This window comes from Euleptes europaea, chromosome 11, assembly GCF_029931775.1.
Source record: "Euleptes europaea isolate rEulEur1 chromosome 11, rEulEur1.hap1, whole genome shotgun sequence".
NCBI classification, from domain to species: Eukaryota; Metazoa; Chordata; class Lepidosauria; order Squamata; family Sphaerodactylidae; genus Euleptes; species Euleptes europaea.
Genome location: NC_079322.1, coordinates 50,518,508 through 50,535,298, shown reverse-complemented (window position 1 = coordinate 50,535,298; position 16,791 = coordinate 50,518,508). Strand labels below are relative to the sequence as shown.

Below are 16,791 nucleotides of genomic sequence, written 5' to 3'. Positions count from 1 at the left end.
TAATTTGACATACCTGATGCAGTTTTAACTTGATTTATACATTTCAGCTATGTTTTTAACTGTACAGGTTGAGTATCCCTTAACCAGACAGCCCAAAACTGGAATGACGCGAAAACCTGAAGTTTTGAATAGACATGCAGGCATTTCTCACTGGCCTTCAGCAATACCATTGATGGTTCAATGTACACAAAATCCGTAAAAATATTGTTTAAAATTATATTCAGGCTATGTGTATAAAGTGTATATAAAACATAAATGAATGTTATGTTTAGACTTGGGTCCCATGACCAAGTTATCTCATTATGTATATGCAAATATTCCAAAATATGGAAAGATCCAAAGTATGGAACACTTCTGGTCCCAATCATTCCAGATAAGGGATACTCAACCTGTATGTATTTATATTTTGTAAGTCGTCTTGGGCATTGTAGAATGGTGAGATATAAATATTTTAAATAAATATGTACCGGTATCTTTGGTCAGTACATATGAATTGGTTTCTCTCTGAGAGTGCATATGGGATTTCCTTCCAGCTGCCTATAGCTTTAAAGCATATACAGGCAAAGTAATTTCCTCCAGGCAAGTGAGTGTTTTATTAAAGAAAAAAACACTACCCTGAATCTTTAGCAATATCATATTTATATTGTTTAGAGTTTTAATTATCATTTGGTTGCAATGTAATGTTGCTGTTTTAAAAGGATGTTTAACATTTCAATCTATTTTTCCTATTTATATCCCTCCCTCATGCCCGATAACCTTTCAACAACTAACAAAACCATGACAGTGAAATACAGAGAATTAAGAAACTACCACAAATACAGCATTAAAGCCAATTTCACAAAGAGCACACAAGCAACAGCAGTAGTGACGAGACAGGCCTGATTAGTAGATTTTACACCAAGCAGAATTTCTAACCACACACTTTTATAGCCAAACTGACCAATCGATTTCAAAGTCATCGTTTTTGAGAGAGAATCTTTCTCTTAGGCTGGAAAACTTTTTTTAACACAACAGTTATTGAGAAACAAATCAAATAAGTCAGCCATTCAACACTTCTATGTTTCATTTTTTTTCCAGGATAGCCCCCCTGCTAAGACATTCAATAACAGAAAGCAGCACAAGGTTTCAGTGTCCCCCTGTTTCTACCCACTGTGATTTATTCTTGTGTATTTGAAATCTAATCACGTACCCCCCACACTACATATAGAAAATGACCTTGAAAATGTCAGCTTGCTCATTTTGACTGAAGTCTAATCTCTTAGGTTATGGTAGGAGAGTTACAAGAAGTAGAGTTACTCAGGGAAATTATCATGACAAAAGGGGGAAAAACATAAATTCTATTAGTTTGGGAATAAAGACTTTCAAAAAGGTGGTTCTATGCAGTCATGTATTTTTCCCCCACTTTGGTAATTATACCCACAGAGAATTTTATATTACACAATAATGCCTAATGGCTTTTTGGTAAGTTCCTTCAAAATTCACACTGGATAATCATATATTTTAAATACTCAAGCATTAACTAGTTGAAACCCATTTAAGTCTATAAAAATACAATACTGGATTTTTTTTGAAGTACTGGGTAAAGTATCTCTAGTGCAAATAATACATAACCAAGGGATTTCACGTTGATTGCAACGTGTTTAAATTAAATGGGAAATGATGTGATAATATGCTACATTAGTTGCATTGTAATTTGCCTTTCCTTCTTTTTTTCCAGAAATTTAATTGCCTATTTCAGCCTAATGTCTGTTTCGACTGTCCCAAGTGAACTTGGTGGGAGGATGTACTAGAAATAAAATAATTCTTGATGTTTTAGGTATTTGTTACACAGTATGTTTTTTTTGTAAATGCTGTAAAAAAAATTCAGAAATAAAAGATTTTATTTCAGCTTTGTTCAAAAATATGTGTCAGCCAGATTTATATCTTTGTCTTACCCTTCTTCCCAACTGCTCTGAGCAGCAAGAATTTCCTAGCCAAATGGAAGAAAATGCCAGAGTCTAATCTACTTAGCCTCAGAGATGGAAGTACAACCAACCACATTAAGACATGTTAAGGTCATACATTAGCACAAAATGTGGAGCAAACAGATTTGGAGTGAGCTTTGTACCTGCCAGTTCCGAGACACTAGTTATGTGCATGTCCAGAGATCAACAGATGACCTCTTATTGAAACAGATCTGCAACTGTCTCTAATTTTGATCTCTTGTTCCATGTGAGCTGGCTACTGACAATTTCACTCTTAATCTAGCTCTTGGAGATGCTGCTTCATTGTATGTGAGCAGTGCATTCTGAGAGGTCCAAACCCCATAAAATGTGCTTATGCAACTTCCTGGCTTCAGACAGCTCCAATTTACCATGGAACTGAAGTCTGTTTACTCTTCAAAAACGGGGATTCTATGTACCACACAACCTTGGTTTAACCCCGATACACAAGTCCAATTTGCTTGTATTCAGATACCATGATGAATTGTATCTTTAAATAAAGCTGAGAATTTCTCTGCACACAAAGGATGGTAGGAGGGCTAAGGAGCAAGGGCAAGCACAGCAACAAACTGTTTTTGTGCCAGATAAAGAAATTTAATCGGAGTTCAGTTGGAGCTGTTGCAAAGTCTGAACGCAGGCACAGATTGAATTCCAAACAAATCTTGTATCAGCCTCCCAAATGGGGAATGTGTTAAAGCAGAATACCAGCTTCTGAAACTCCTCAACCAAAATGAGTAAATTTTTACACTCCCTCTGTGTGTGTGTGTGTGTGTGTGTGCGTGTGTGTAAAGTGCCGTCAAGTCGCAGCCGACTTATGGAGACCTCTTAGGGGGTTTTCAAGGCAACAGACTAGCAGAGATGGTTTGCAAGTGCCTTCCTCTGCAACCCTGGTATTCCTTGGTGGTCTCCCATCCAAATACTAACCAGGGCTGACTTTGCTTAGCTTCCGAGATCTGACGAGATGGGGCTATACCATGCTGCCTTCCCCCCTTTATGCTCCACAGCTTTCTTTATTTTTGTTGCATTTGCTTTTTCACATCATCCCAAAAGACAAAGTAGCAGTAACATAAACCTCAGATGGAATTCATCTTCATAAACCTGCTTTGCTTTACCAACACTTCTAGGATGAGCATATTTCTGGGGACAAAAGCACTGACGACAGCTTACTCAAAAGAAGTGGCAAAACCAGTGCCATGTCCAAAGACTAGTGAAGACACCAAGCTTCTCACACACAGCTTTAGAGACAAAAAATGAGTTAGTGGGATGCTATTTCCTTACCCAAACTTGCTCTCACATCCTCACTGCTTCCTTGAAACATGGTTTGGTCACAATAGCCATAGTTAAGACACACTAAACATGGTTAAACTGCAATGTGGAAACCAATCTAATCAGCCCCCGGTTTAGAAGCATCCTTAATCATGGTTAAGAGTTAAATAGAGCACCAGGTTATGGATAAAGGACACGGTGGGTACAGAAGCCCAATGTTTGCGAGAGGGAACATGCTATTCCAAAACCTGCTTCTGATCACTGATCAGTTGTCAACATTTGACTACATTTACATCTGCACCATCTCTACAATAGTTGTCCTGATGCAGGCAGATAGCGAGGGCCAGAGGCACAAAGCGTAGTCCAGAGAGCAGTCCAAGAAGTCAGGATGCCAGGATTCTGAAGTATAACCGGGAGGCCGATATACATGGAAGTGGTAACAAATTGCTTCCACAACGGCCAAGCCTAATCGATGGTTTAAACAAGCCCTTCTCTTGCTGCTATAGGAGCCCCATGGCGCAGAGTGGTAAGCTGCAGTACTGCAGTCCAAGCTCTGCTCACGACCTGAGTTCGATCCCAATGGAAGTTAGTTTCAGGTAGCCGGCTCAAGGATGACTCAGCCTTCCATCCTTCCGAGGTCGGTAAAACGAGTACCCAGCTTGCTGGGGGTAAAGGGAAGATGACAGGGGAAGGCACTGGCAAACCACCCCGTAAACAAAGTCTGCCTAGTAAACATCAGGATGTGACGTCACCCCATGGGTCAGGAATGACCCGGTGCTTGAACAGGGGACCTTTACCTTTTACCTTGCTGCTATAGCAGAACCAGCTGATGGCAAGTAGGCTGCTCTCACATTCTCAAGCAGGTGATGTGCTTTAGCCCTGCTCTGCTTCATCACTATCAGGAAGGGCTCTATGTTTGGCGTGCAACCTCACACTCCAGCATTGTTGTTGCAGTTCCAGTCAGACCTGTCTCCTCCTCTGATCCAGTGGCTTTGGCAAGGCCTCTGGGGACGTTGCTTGTTGCGAGGTGTCAGGCTCAGCTGGAATCCTTGAGCTGGAAGGCTGCAGACATGGTGAGCCATCTTCTGGCTGCAGCTGTCCCTCTGTTCTGCCTGTGGCTGTTCCTCTGTTCTTGAACTGCCTCCTTCTATTTCCTCTTTGTCTGAGGAGGTCTCAGCAGGCTGACTCATGACAATAGTATTTGCAGAGCTAACACTCACACTATTGTCCCCCCACCGCCTCCATGAATAAGAATATCTGCATTACCTTAATTCATGAATCATATGATGCAAGAAATAAGTAATTAAAATGGTTATAGATTCTAATTCTAATGCCTACATTTTTAAGGGAATCCTTTTTTCCTTCTTTAAACTTTTGTTCTATGGGGGGGGGGGCAATACATCTTAATTTCAAGATAGTTATATTTCCCTGAGTCTATACAATAATCACTCAAGAATGTATTTGACTTCTTGGAGTGCATTGTTCAATTTTTGATAGTGGTATTTAAATCTAACATGGTAATAATACAGTGAATGATTAATGGTTAGAAGACTATCAAGAGATGAATAATGCAGTAAGAGCTACAGATATGAAAAAAATCAGGCTTTAAAAAGGATAAAATATTTACTTTTAACATACCTTCAAAAATATTGTTTTCAATTCAGCTGGATCAGCTCTCTTGGTTAGAGCCACCTACAAGTAAATACAATTATATTAATATGCATAGTCTATACAAAAGATGTCAAAATGTCATTTGAAAGAGTAATTCAAACAAAAGAATGAGTGAGGGATTTTTTTTAAGTGTTCACCTCAGATAAACCAGATAGCAACTGATGTCAGAAATAAATAAATACTTAACATTTATGCTCAATTATTCAATGTTTTTGCTGGCATTGCTACTGAACAGTTTTAAATAAGTGGAAGGTTTCATCATCATGGCAGTGGCTAACTGAGTTACTTAATTTCCATTTCAATAGCCCACACTTCTAAGTAAACAAGCATATGACTGGGTGACATGTGACTTTCCCCACCCTCAGCATAGAAGAGATCAGCTCATACCAGAATGTGTTCACCATCACGTGTCATTTCATTTAGATAGTTACAATTGAGAGTTATGCTGCAGGGTACAGTGTCTGGATACACGCATATGCTCATACATATGTATAGAGGGAGATTGCCTTTCTTTCACGGAAAGCAAAAAAATAGGTGGAACACATGATGCTGCCTTACACGCACATAATAGGTCCATCTAGTTTAATATGGTACACTCTTACAAGCAGCAGCAAGGTTTTTTCCCTTGTTACTCAAGACATTAAGGAATGAAGGGCAAAAGTGGCTGTGGCTAAGGAAGCAGAAAATCCCAGGTTCAATCCCCAGTATCTCCATTTAAAAGGATCAGATACTAGGGGATATTAATGACATCTACTTGAGACTGAAAAAAGAGCCCCATGGTACAGAGTTGTAAGCTGCAGGACTGCAGCCCAAGCTCTGCTCACGACCCGAGTTTGATCCCGATGGAAGTCGGTTTCAGGTAGCCGGCTCAAGGTTGACTCAGCCTTCCATCCTTCCGAGGTCGATAAAAGGAGTACCCAGCTTGCTGGGGGTAAAGTGTGGATGACTGGAGAAGACAGTGACAAACCACTCTGTAAACATAGTCTACCTAGTAAACATTGTGATGTGACAGACCCAGTGCTTGTACAGGGGACTATCTTTACCTTTACTTGAGACTGGAAAGCCACTACCAGGCCAAGTAGTCAATACTGACCTTGATAGACCAATGATCTGACTCAGTATAAGGCAGCTTCATGCGTTCATGTGAATTTGGGACCTTTTACATGCAAAGCATGGGCTAAAACTGTCCAGAAATTTCAATTGGTCCAAACTGCAGCAGTCAGGAGATTGCTGGGGGCTGGATAAAGGCTGGGGTACTTGAAGGCCTGCTTCCTCCCCTACTTTCCGGCCTTGCATTAAGATCCTCTTCCCAAGCCCGGTACTCTGTGCTATTGTTTTTCTAATTTTATTGCATTGCTTCTGCTTTGTGCACCACCTAAAGCAAGTCTCTGCAGCAATGACATACATATTTTCTAAATACAGGAGTCTCTTTCCTCCCTGTAAATGTTCAAATGTCCTAAAAATAACTTATATTATGTATTATTGTATCAAACTGGACTGATCACTTTTCTAAAATGAATAACTTAAAAGCAGCTTACAAAAAAATCCACCAATGATGCCTTTGTTTTGTCTAAAGTATCCTGTTTACATGTACTCACAGAGAGAAAATGATTGAATATAGGCCCAGTTTAAAAGTAATGTTGTATCAGTTGTTGAAGCAACAGATCAATGTAATTCAAGGATGTGACTGATGAACCAGCAGTTTGAGGATCCTGGACAATTTTCACAGTTATCTCATGGTGATTGAATATACATTGGAGAAGGGCAGAACTGTACCCGCTAGCTCCTCTCCTGCCCCATGCATAACAGTTCGAACAGCATATTTATGTACATCATAGATATTAATATGTTATGCCTCAACAGCAGAACCTTGAAAAGGCATCATCTTCATTGTACGTACAGAGTCTATATGTTCCCATTTGTACGTAAACATTCTGCCAAACGCATATAGGAACACGAGTACTAGGAGGAATTGTTTGTAAACTAAATGCATATGCAGTCCTGGAAAGCAGATGCACTAGGTCCCCAAGCTGAACTGCAATTTTACTATAAAATGTAGTTTTGAATCGCTCACCTTTTGTATTAAACCAAGCCATCATTTACACCAAACCCATTCTTTCTTTCTAAAACGTTTCAAATGTGCCCAATGTTCCTTTTAAAAATTTGGGATCTATGGATCTTGCCAATAAAGCCAAACAGTATTATGCCTGTAAACACCAAGGAGTTTAAAAAGAAGCAGAAGCATTCCCTTGGCTTCTGCAGTGTGAAATCAGGAAAGATACTATAGTTCAGCTTCTAATAGTTTAATTCTCAAGACAATGGACTTACATAGACTTAACAGCTGTTTCACCATAAAATTGTTTGAGTTTTAAACTCTGGACCTCTACAGCCAACATATTTGCATGCTAGTACATCTTCAGAGGGCTAAGAGTCCAATCTGAAGCTGCTTTCAGAAGTAAATATTTAACAACAGTTTGTTGTGGCTCATGCAGACTTTTAAAAAATGGAAGTAGATAGCATGTGATATAGAAGTAGACATTTTATATTTAGAAAATTTGTACGTTGTCTTTCCAGAGACCTGCTCAAGGCAGCTTGCAACAAAGACAAGTACTTCTGGAACATGCCTACTTACTTTGAATGATCTGGCCCTCTGCGAGAACATCACCCTATGCCCATGAACATACACCATCAAAGTTTCACATTCTCTGTTGTTCATCACTGTTTTTAGCTTAAAGAAACAGCCATACTGTCCCTCTGGGAATTTGGCCTCTTCTACCCCAATAATGAACAGGCATACTTCCAAGAGTCAGACACATTAACGTTGGAGCATGCATAACTTTATCTTGTAGGAAATTCAAAGAATGACTGAAATATCCCTTGTGGGAAAGCACTCTATACCAACAAGTGTCCTCTCACTTTAGCCACATGCTGCTCATTAGAAACACAAACTGCACAGCAAGAGACAACAGTGAACAGGAAAGTACACACTTTCAGTCTTCTTACTGGATGCTAGTTGTTTGGGGGTTAATGATGTTTGATAGTTTTTCCCTTCTAAAACTCACTAAAATGGCACGGACAATTGTGGGGTAGCTGGCTTGAAAATGTATGTTATCCAAGTGTACATGCTGTCCTAAATGTCATAATCTTGCGCTAAAACAGTTATTTGCTCAAGAGTCCATTCACAAGGCTCTCTGCTCTCCATGGCAGACTGGACCAAAATTCTATGAAATCTGTAACAACTAAAGAAATTACACACACATACACACATCCAAAAGAGCTTGCCTCTCTACCAACACCCACTCAACTTCTTATAGAAGAACCCAACTATATATTGGAGTCGAGTCCTACCTCAAATGTTAAACTTGGTATTTTTTTTAATACCAAATTCCCAAACCATGGAAACAATCAGAATGGAAGAGTAGGTGGAATACCCATAACTAAATAGCACCAGCAATCAACTGCAAGGCATGATTAAGCTACACCAATTTCAATTCCCCAGAAGAGTTCTTTTAGATGGAAATCGAAAGGGCATAACTACGCAAAGTTGGACTCAATGGTTTATTTGCTCCATGGTTTTAGTCCTATCACTTCCAACTCAATACATACTCAGACTGCAGCATTCCCTCAAAATCAAAGTCACAACAAAGCAGCTTGATGTGGCAAAGCAGTGAGCCTCCATGGAACACAGCACTGCCTAGAAGAGACAGATTGGTGCCATGTGCCCAACATAAAGGTAGCAGTTTCCACACTGTAGCTGGCTAGGCTGGGTGAGGCATATCAGGACCTGGGACAGCTCCAAGATTCCATGGAACACAGAAAGCCAATTCAACAACAGAACCCATTCTGAACTCAACGGAACCCGTTTTAGTATCAGCAACACATGCATACTGAAGAAGAGTTGGTTTTTATACCCCACTTTTCTCTACCTTTAAGTAGTCTCAAAGCAGCTTACAATCACTTTTCCTTCCTCTCTCCACAACAGACACCTTGTGAGGTAGGTGGGGCTGAGAGAGTTCAGAGAGAACTGTGACTAGCCCACGGTCACCCTGCAGGCTTCATGTGTAGGAGTGGGGGGAACAAACCTGGTTCACCAGATTAGAGTCTGCCGCTAATGTGGAGGAGTGGGGAATCATACCCAGTTCTCCAGATTAGAGTCCGCCGCCCTTAACCACTACACCATGCTGGCATAGTGGAAACAGTGCATCATAACTGGTTCATAAACTGCTTTTTACACAGCAGTTTAGGATATATAAAGCCACTATCTTCTTTAGTATAAGTAACTTTCCTGAATCTATGTTGCAAGTACTGTACAAGCTTTGTTGCACTTGGCTAGCTTCCAGCTCATCCTTTTTGGGAGGAGAAAATAAATTGTGGACAGACATCCAGGGGTGGTCTGTGTTTTTGTTTTTTTTTCTTAACCTATCTACTACATTTTTATTCTGTCTTTCCTTCAAGGAGCCTGGGCTGGCATACATGCTCTTATCCTGCTCCAGGGTTATTTTTTTGAACAGGTGCACAAAACTCAACAGTGTATACCTGCTTCCCCATCTTCTGTTTAGCTCCAAACGCAACCAGTTGCCAGCACTTGTGTTGCCTTTTTTTATAGCTCCGACAGAGTCCAAGTTAAGAACCTTGATTGTGGTATATAGAGTGATGAACTGATGCAGCCAGAATTGTGTCACAAAAATGCAATCAGCAGGTTTACAAGCAAAACGCAGACAAGTGTACTATATTCCGAATTGTCTGATCAGACAAATAGAGCAAAGGAAAGATAAAGCAGCGGAGGATTTGAGGTTCAGAATAGCAGCATCCATCTCATAAAAAGGATCACCTACTCTTCTTAATGGCTAACTAGGCAACTTCCTTAGTCTAGTACTATAATCAAATTCCAGTCCCTCAAGTTCAGTGAAGTGCTCAGTGCCGGAGACAATAAATGATAAGAACTACTGAAATGATTGGAATTCAAGGAAAGAAGAGGCATCAGCAGGCCATGCGATGGGGCAATACAAAGCCAATGCTAGCAAGTCCTTTGTTCTTCATGCCAGATAAAGTTTATTAACGAACTACTAGGGTCATTCAGGGGAGTTGGTGGCGTGAGAAGCAAGGCCGGCAACGTAATCCTAAACAGAGTTAGGATTATACCCTTTTAAGCCCATTGGTTTAACTCTTCTTAGGATGGCACTGCTACGCTTTTAACTGGGCTTCCGGTAAGACAGTCACTAAGAATACATTTCCGTGGAAATGGAACATTTATGAAAGAGATGCATTTATGGCACAACAAGAGTACAAAACTTTGGGGCTTTATAGATCAAAGCCAATAACTTGAACCACTCCTGGAGGATGAGTAGAAACTTGTGCAGATGTAGGAACACAGGAATAAAGTCCTCCCAGGATCCCATTCACGTCAGGACACTGGCCAGCACATTCTGCACCTGCTAAATCTTCCCGACAGCCATCAAGGGCAGCTTAGTGTAGTGCGTATTCAGCAGTAATGTAATTATACACTACTATGCTTATTAACTGTAAGGTTCCAGAGCTAATGCAGCTGCCAACCCTTAAGGTATAATTTTGTCTAAGAAAAGAAACAGAAAGAGATGCCCAATAGGTTATGCTGCTGTGATGTCATGGAATATTCACAGACATTTTTAACTCGGGGGGGGGGAGGGAGAGCCTCAGAATTCAGACTACTGGTGCAGCTGCCGCGAGGGAAGAAAAGGGTTGGCCGGAACAGAAATAAAAACTTGACACAAGCCCCGAGGACAAAAGGGATTATGCTACTGGCAGCAAATGGGAAGGGCAGTAATAGTCAGCAGCGAGTGCCAAACGCCACATAGCAGTTTGAAATATCCAGCTTAAATTGAGTAGTGAATTAGAAAGCTGCTAGAATATATTCTGATGTAAGCATACAATTCTATGGCTGAACGCATAGATAAAATGCACAAGGGAAATCCAGATGTTTTAAATACCTGCACTGAAAATTTATGCAGGACACTCCCCTCGCCTTACGTAACATTCCTGGTCAATAAACAGGCTCATGGGCTATACTCGCACAGTCAAACTTGACACATACAATCACAATCTACTGGGAGGAGGGGTTAAGATTAAAACAGCTGCAGGGGTGCCAGAAATGGGCACAGGGAGTGGCAAAGAGTACTTAATCCTCTATCTCCAGCAGTTTTCTCCAATTAAAATCATTATGTGCCCCCATAAGTCCTGGCATTGCCGATATGACCTGGGAGAAAATATACAGGTCCCATACAAAGGGTGAATGTGTCCAACCCCCCCCCCAATGCGGAAGATCTGGTTTAAATTGGGAACATGTCATGCAAGAAAGCATTAAACATCCCAGCACTGCTTCCCCAGTCCAATTTCGGCCTGTGGTGGTTTTAGAAGACCTTTGTTATGGCTCTCCCACATCATAGCTAGCTTAACTGCGGCACTTACATGTGGCAAAGAAGGATCTGGGCTAAATTCTCTCATTCTGCAGTGATGGAGGGGGAGTTCAAGGTAGTGCTGAGAGCCATAAGGAGTGAGTGAAAAGACCATTCCAACTATCTGCCCATGGCTACTAGGCAACTGCTGAGCTACCAATCCTTTATGTTTATTCGGAAAGCCAAAATGAACATGAACATAAAAACCTACTCAGATCCAGTAGGGGTTTTTTTCAATGTAAAATTCTGCTAGTTTTCAAAATGGAGGTGAGGAGAAATTGATATTTTGTGCAGGCACGGTTGGCTTTAGGGAAGGGGACAGAAAGACTGGGAGAAATGGAAATATGCACAGTACTCTCTAATCAAACTTAAATTTCCATTACTACTGTAAGAATGTAAAATTATGTATAAGTGTATACATAAGAGTGAGCAATTCTATTCATAAATAAATATCAGAATTTAATAAAACAATAATTACAGAGATAAGCAGAATTAAGAGATGGAGCTGCAAGCAGCTGCACCCTAAAACTGCAGTCCTCCATGGATTTGACTTTTGTGTAAATAAACAGATTACCAGAGTTTGGGTGTGTTTTTTCTACCATATTTTCCCATATTAAAGTTTGCTGCTCTCTAACATTCAGGTATATTTGTCATTTTGCTGATAAAAATCTAATGCATTTATACTTTGAGATTTTATAAATATGCTAAGTTGTGAATGGTGCTTAGGACTGATAATAAAGTACTGCATATTTCGCAATTTTCCTCAAAAAAATTAGTCTCTGCCCTCTCCCCCCAGGAGGGGGGGAAGCTATCTACCCCATGAGTTTAAAGGTTCCAGACATCTGCCATCTATACATTGGGCAGGCTTCCAAAGTACTACTATGCTTCCCTGTTTAAGGCGGCTTCTGACAGAAGATGAAGTTTCTGCCTGCTGTTTTACTTCTTATTGGATTTAGTGATTATAATGTTCTAAATATTTTTAGTATTGCCCATTTGGTACTTGCTGCTTGTAATCCACTTTGAACCATCATAGATACTTTAAGTACATAAATAAACTCTTCAACAGTATATCATATCCATAAATTGGCAATCCTATTCCTATGCCCAAACAAGTGAATGGCATGGATTTGTTGTTGTTTTTAATCTCTCTCATACATTGTTATTTTGTCTTTCCCACAAGGAGTTCAGGATAGTATACATGGTTCTCATTTCCTCATTTTATCCTTACAACAGCCCTATGTGTTAGCTTAGACTGACTAGCCTAAGATCACCCAACTAGTTTGGAATAGTAGGGACAAAGGGTTATACCCATTTTAACAATTGTATAGATAATCTGCTACATCCCACCACATAGCAAACTCTTCACCTTAAATTATTCTAGCTAGCATGTTCATTTCTCTGATCAGAATCAGTGTCTGAAAACTTCTGAACTTGGAGCCTCATGGCCTTCAGAAAACGAAAAGTTGAAACAAGCTTCTCAACTTTTTCCATGTGTTAACTTGTTCCATGGTTGTGTACTTTACCAGTTTATTTTGGTGTACCTGGAAGATGGAAGAATCAGAGGATGTATTGTACAAAGGCCTCCACATTGCAGGAGCAATAAATCTGGAAAGCTCCCAGATTTCACTCCTACACCGAATGCCCGAAAAGGTTGTGTATTCTGAAAATATTTGAAAGTATCACTAGACTAAGAACATCTGACTGGATTATTCTTGGGGCTTTATAGTATGTAGTACTTTTCCGACACAAGACTGAAGAGTTTTGATTCTTTGGTACTCCAGTCAAATACAGTAATAACGCTTTCACCACTAAATCTTCAATGTTGGGAATTTGCAAGTATCTAGATGTTCTCAGTATATGATCAAACGTGTTCACGAATACATAGCTACAACAATGTCAGGACAGGAAATGAGAATAATTCACTTAACAGTCTTTCAGGCTTTTCAGCTCAAACACAAAAAAACAGAAACAAAGAAATCACCGGTAACTATTGGGGGAGTGAGAACCAAAGTTTTTTAAGATAGTGCTAAGTAGGCAATAGGACAATTCTCCTAGTTTAAAGAAAACTTTTAAGGTAAATTGACACTATGTAAAATATTTGACAATGTATGACCATGGTCCAGTAATAGGTGGTCAACTAACAACAGCTGAATGCCATTATGTAGGAGGCAGCTTCACATGAACACATGAAGCTACCTTATACTGAATCAGACCCTCGGTCCATCAAAGTCAGTATTGTCTACCCAGACCGGCAGCGGCTCTCCGGGGTCTCAGGCAGAGAAAGGTCTTTCACATCACCTACTTACCTAGTCCCTTTAACTGGAGATGCCGGTTATTGAACCTAGGACCTTCTGCATGCCAAGCAGATGCTCTGCCACTGAGCCACAGCCCCTCCCTAAAGGCCAGCGTGGTGCAATGGTTAGACAGTGTGGGAGACATAGGTTCAAATCCTTCCTCTACCAGGGCAGCATGCTGGGTGGCTGAAGTTAGCGACATACACACACACTCTCAGCCTATTCTAACTCACAAAGTTGTGGTGAGGTTACAATGGAAGAAAGAAGAGGCTGTAAAGCCGTTTCAGGTCTCTATTGGGTATAGCGGTTCGAATGTCAGACTAGGATCTGGGAGAGCCAGGTTTGAATCCAAACTCGGCCACGAAAGCTCACTGGGTGATATTGGACTTCCCTTTTAAAAATGTCATCAGTATGGTGTCATTCATTGGCAAGGGCAGGAATGAACGCCAGTTGCCCCCTACCCTGGTGCTAATCAGGGGCAAACGTGGCAGCGAGGCAAGAAGCTTCTTCCTCCTGGCCACCTGCTATAAGTGGAAGAATCTTACAAGTCGAAGGAAAGAGCACAGTCACCTGCCTGGCAGCTTTTAGTCAAAACTTTAAGCCTTCCATTCCATCAATCTTTTTGAGATTCATCTTCTCCCTCCCACATACCTTCCTGTATGACTGCAGCATAACATGGGCATCCATCATTTTTTTTTACATCTTTTACTTCTTGTATTGAAGAAAATGGAAGTTTAACCTTCAAACGCTGAACCGATAAAACACATTAGGTTAAGTCCACCACCCACTCCGCTCCTCTCTCCTGGAAGCACACCAACGAACATTAAGAGACAGAATCTGCTTCTCCCTCGCTACATGCTGGTGATCCCTCAATCTGTCTTTCTAATGTTTCAGCCAAAATGGTGCCTATGCTGGGGGTAGTTTAACCCCCCCACCAAGATACTCCAGATTATAAAGAACTGTGAACGCCTCACAATGATCAGCATTGCTTTTGCTTCTGTCCCCTGCACCCCACAGCATTCAAAGTTATCTTGAGGATCTGAACTACTTGTACGGCTTGCATTGGCCTCCCTACCCAGCAATACAGACTGGCATACACAAGGTACATTTAATAAACCCTTGGACTGGTCTCAAAACAGCAGCTCAAGGGGGGGGGGGGAAGCAGGCGCAAAAACATAATCTGCCTAGGGAAGATGTAACCAGCATTCATTTGCCAAATTACAACCAGGGTCAGATGGACATGGACTACTGCCGTTTTCTTAAAGGCACCTGATAAGCTATTTTGACAACTAGCCTTCACTTGGGCTTTCCAATATATGGCTTCATGCAAATGTTAGTATTTCTGACTGAGGATTTCTTCCATGCCATGTGGTGTCCTACACAACAACATCAATACCTATTTTATTGAAGTAACGTTATTAACTATATTCTTTAAATTTGCCCAAACTTTTGGGAGTGCTCTACTGTTTGCAGTTTGCTATATTTAGATTGAATAGTTGTCTTTACAGCTTTTAATTTGGATTGTGGGTTTTTTGCTTCTTTTATTTTATGTTTAAAATTTGGTTGAAAACCACGTCAGAGGCCTTAAGAAGTGATGGAAAAGTGGAACGGAAAAGCTTTAAGAGGATTTCTGCATCACACATTAACTTGTTCTTGGCAATTGCTAGGACTGCAGCTACAAACCTGTTCTGTGTTTATTTGCTTGAAGTCTAGAAAACAGGCAGTGCCATCCTCAACAATTACCCTTCTAACTCCATGGGCTTAGAAGGTGGTGTAACTTGGCTTAGGATGGCACTGCAAATCAATATGCAGAAACTACTAAAACAAAGTCTGACTGAGGAATAACATAGGTAAGAATCGTAATCAAGAATTACTAGCAAAATGGAGTTCTATTAAGCAGACACAATAGCAAGCATCTTTTAAGGGGGAGGGATTTGGGGCTTGTTATTTTATCTTTGGTTTTAGCTGGGGATGTGTTTTAACTATTATTGCAACCCACCTTGAACCAACAGGAAAGGCAGGATATAAATGTTTTAGTAAATAAAAATAGATACATCATTTGTAAAGCATACAACAGTATGGCTACAACACAAATGCATCCTTCGAAAGCACACTTACACGACTATATCCCACAACAAACCTTTCTCTAGAAAAATCATGAGAACATAACCCCAGAGTTGCAGGATTTATTTAGAAAATCCAGCCAAGCTGGATCCAACCGGCTTTTCCATTCAGTCTCAACAATTCCTCTCCATACTACAACATGTTGTTATTTCTTTAGGGCACTTTCACACAGCCCAAATAATGCAATTTGAACCCACTTTAAATGCACTTTGCAAGTGGATTTTACTGTATGAACTGGCAAAATCCACTTGCAAACGATCGTTAAAGTGCACTGAAAGTAGATTGAAAGTGTATTATTTGGTCTGTGTGAAAGCGCCCATATGTAAGTCCGATGATTCTTAGCATAGCCTTTTTGGATAGTCAAAGATGATGCCTCCTTCCTTTTTCACCAGCAGAAAAGCTGGTTGGATCCAACTCACAAAATAAAATCATTAAAAATTAACAAACGGTTAAAAGCCCACCCAGAGCATAACAGCAGCGCAAAATACTTAGCCGCTGATTCTCATAAAGCAATTCTCAGGCTGTAAAAACAATGTTAAAAGATCGACCCCTTAATTCCAATCCTTGATAAAAAGAATTATTTAGCCTGATGTCTAGATGAGAGCAGAGAAGGAGTCAGGCAAGGCTCAAAGGGGAGGGCATTTCACAGGCAATACCTTTTGAATAAAGAAAAGAGATCTATACTAATCACTGAGGAGTGGTCTTCTCAAAGAGTTCACTAGAAAGCTAAAAACATATGCAGTAACTGGCAGAGTGACCTGAAACCACTGCCTGATCTACGATGTAATCTTAATAAATAGAGAACAAGCAACGGACAGAATTATGGAACTCAAGGAAAAGCTACTAAAGTTGATTCATAAGAGAATTCTGGGGTGGGGGGGGGGGAGATGGACAACAACAAAATATGTCCAACGAAGCACTCTTAGGTTACAATAATACAAGTCATATATACAGATCACTACTATTATGCAGTTCAATAAAATATGAGGGAGATGAAGTTATTTCTAAAAAAAATTGCAATAA

General features: G+C 40.4%; 1 protein-coding gene across 1 annotated transcript in view; it reads right to left on the bottom strand.

Annotated features, from left to right (window-relative positions):
• The window catches only part of SLC25A13 (solute carrier family 25 member 13), a 130,177-nt gene that overhangs the window by 90,612 nt on the left and 22,774 nt on the right, over nt 1-16,791 (bottom strand). Inside the window, exon 3 of the mRNA XM_056857306.1 lies at nt 4,887-4,940. Within this exon, the coding sequence (XP_056713284.1) occupies nt 4,887-4,940 (54 nt within the window). The remainder of the gene's footprint in view (nt 1-4,886; nt 4,941-16,791) is intronic.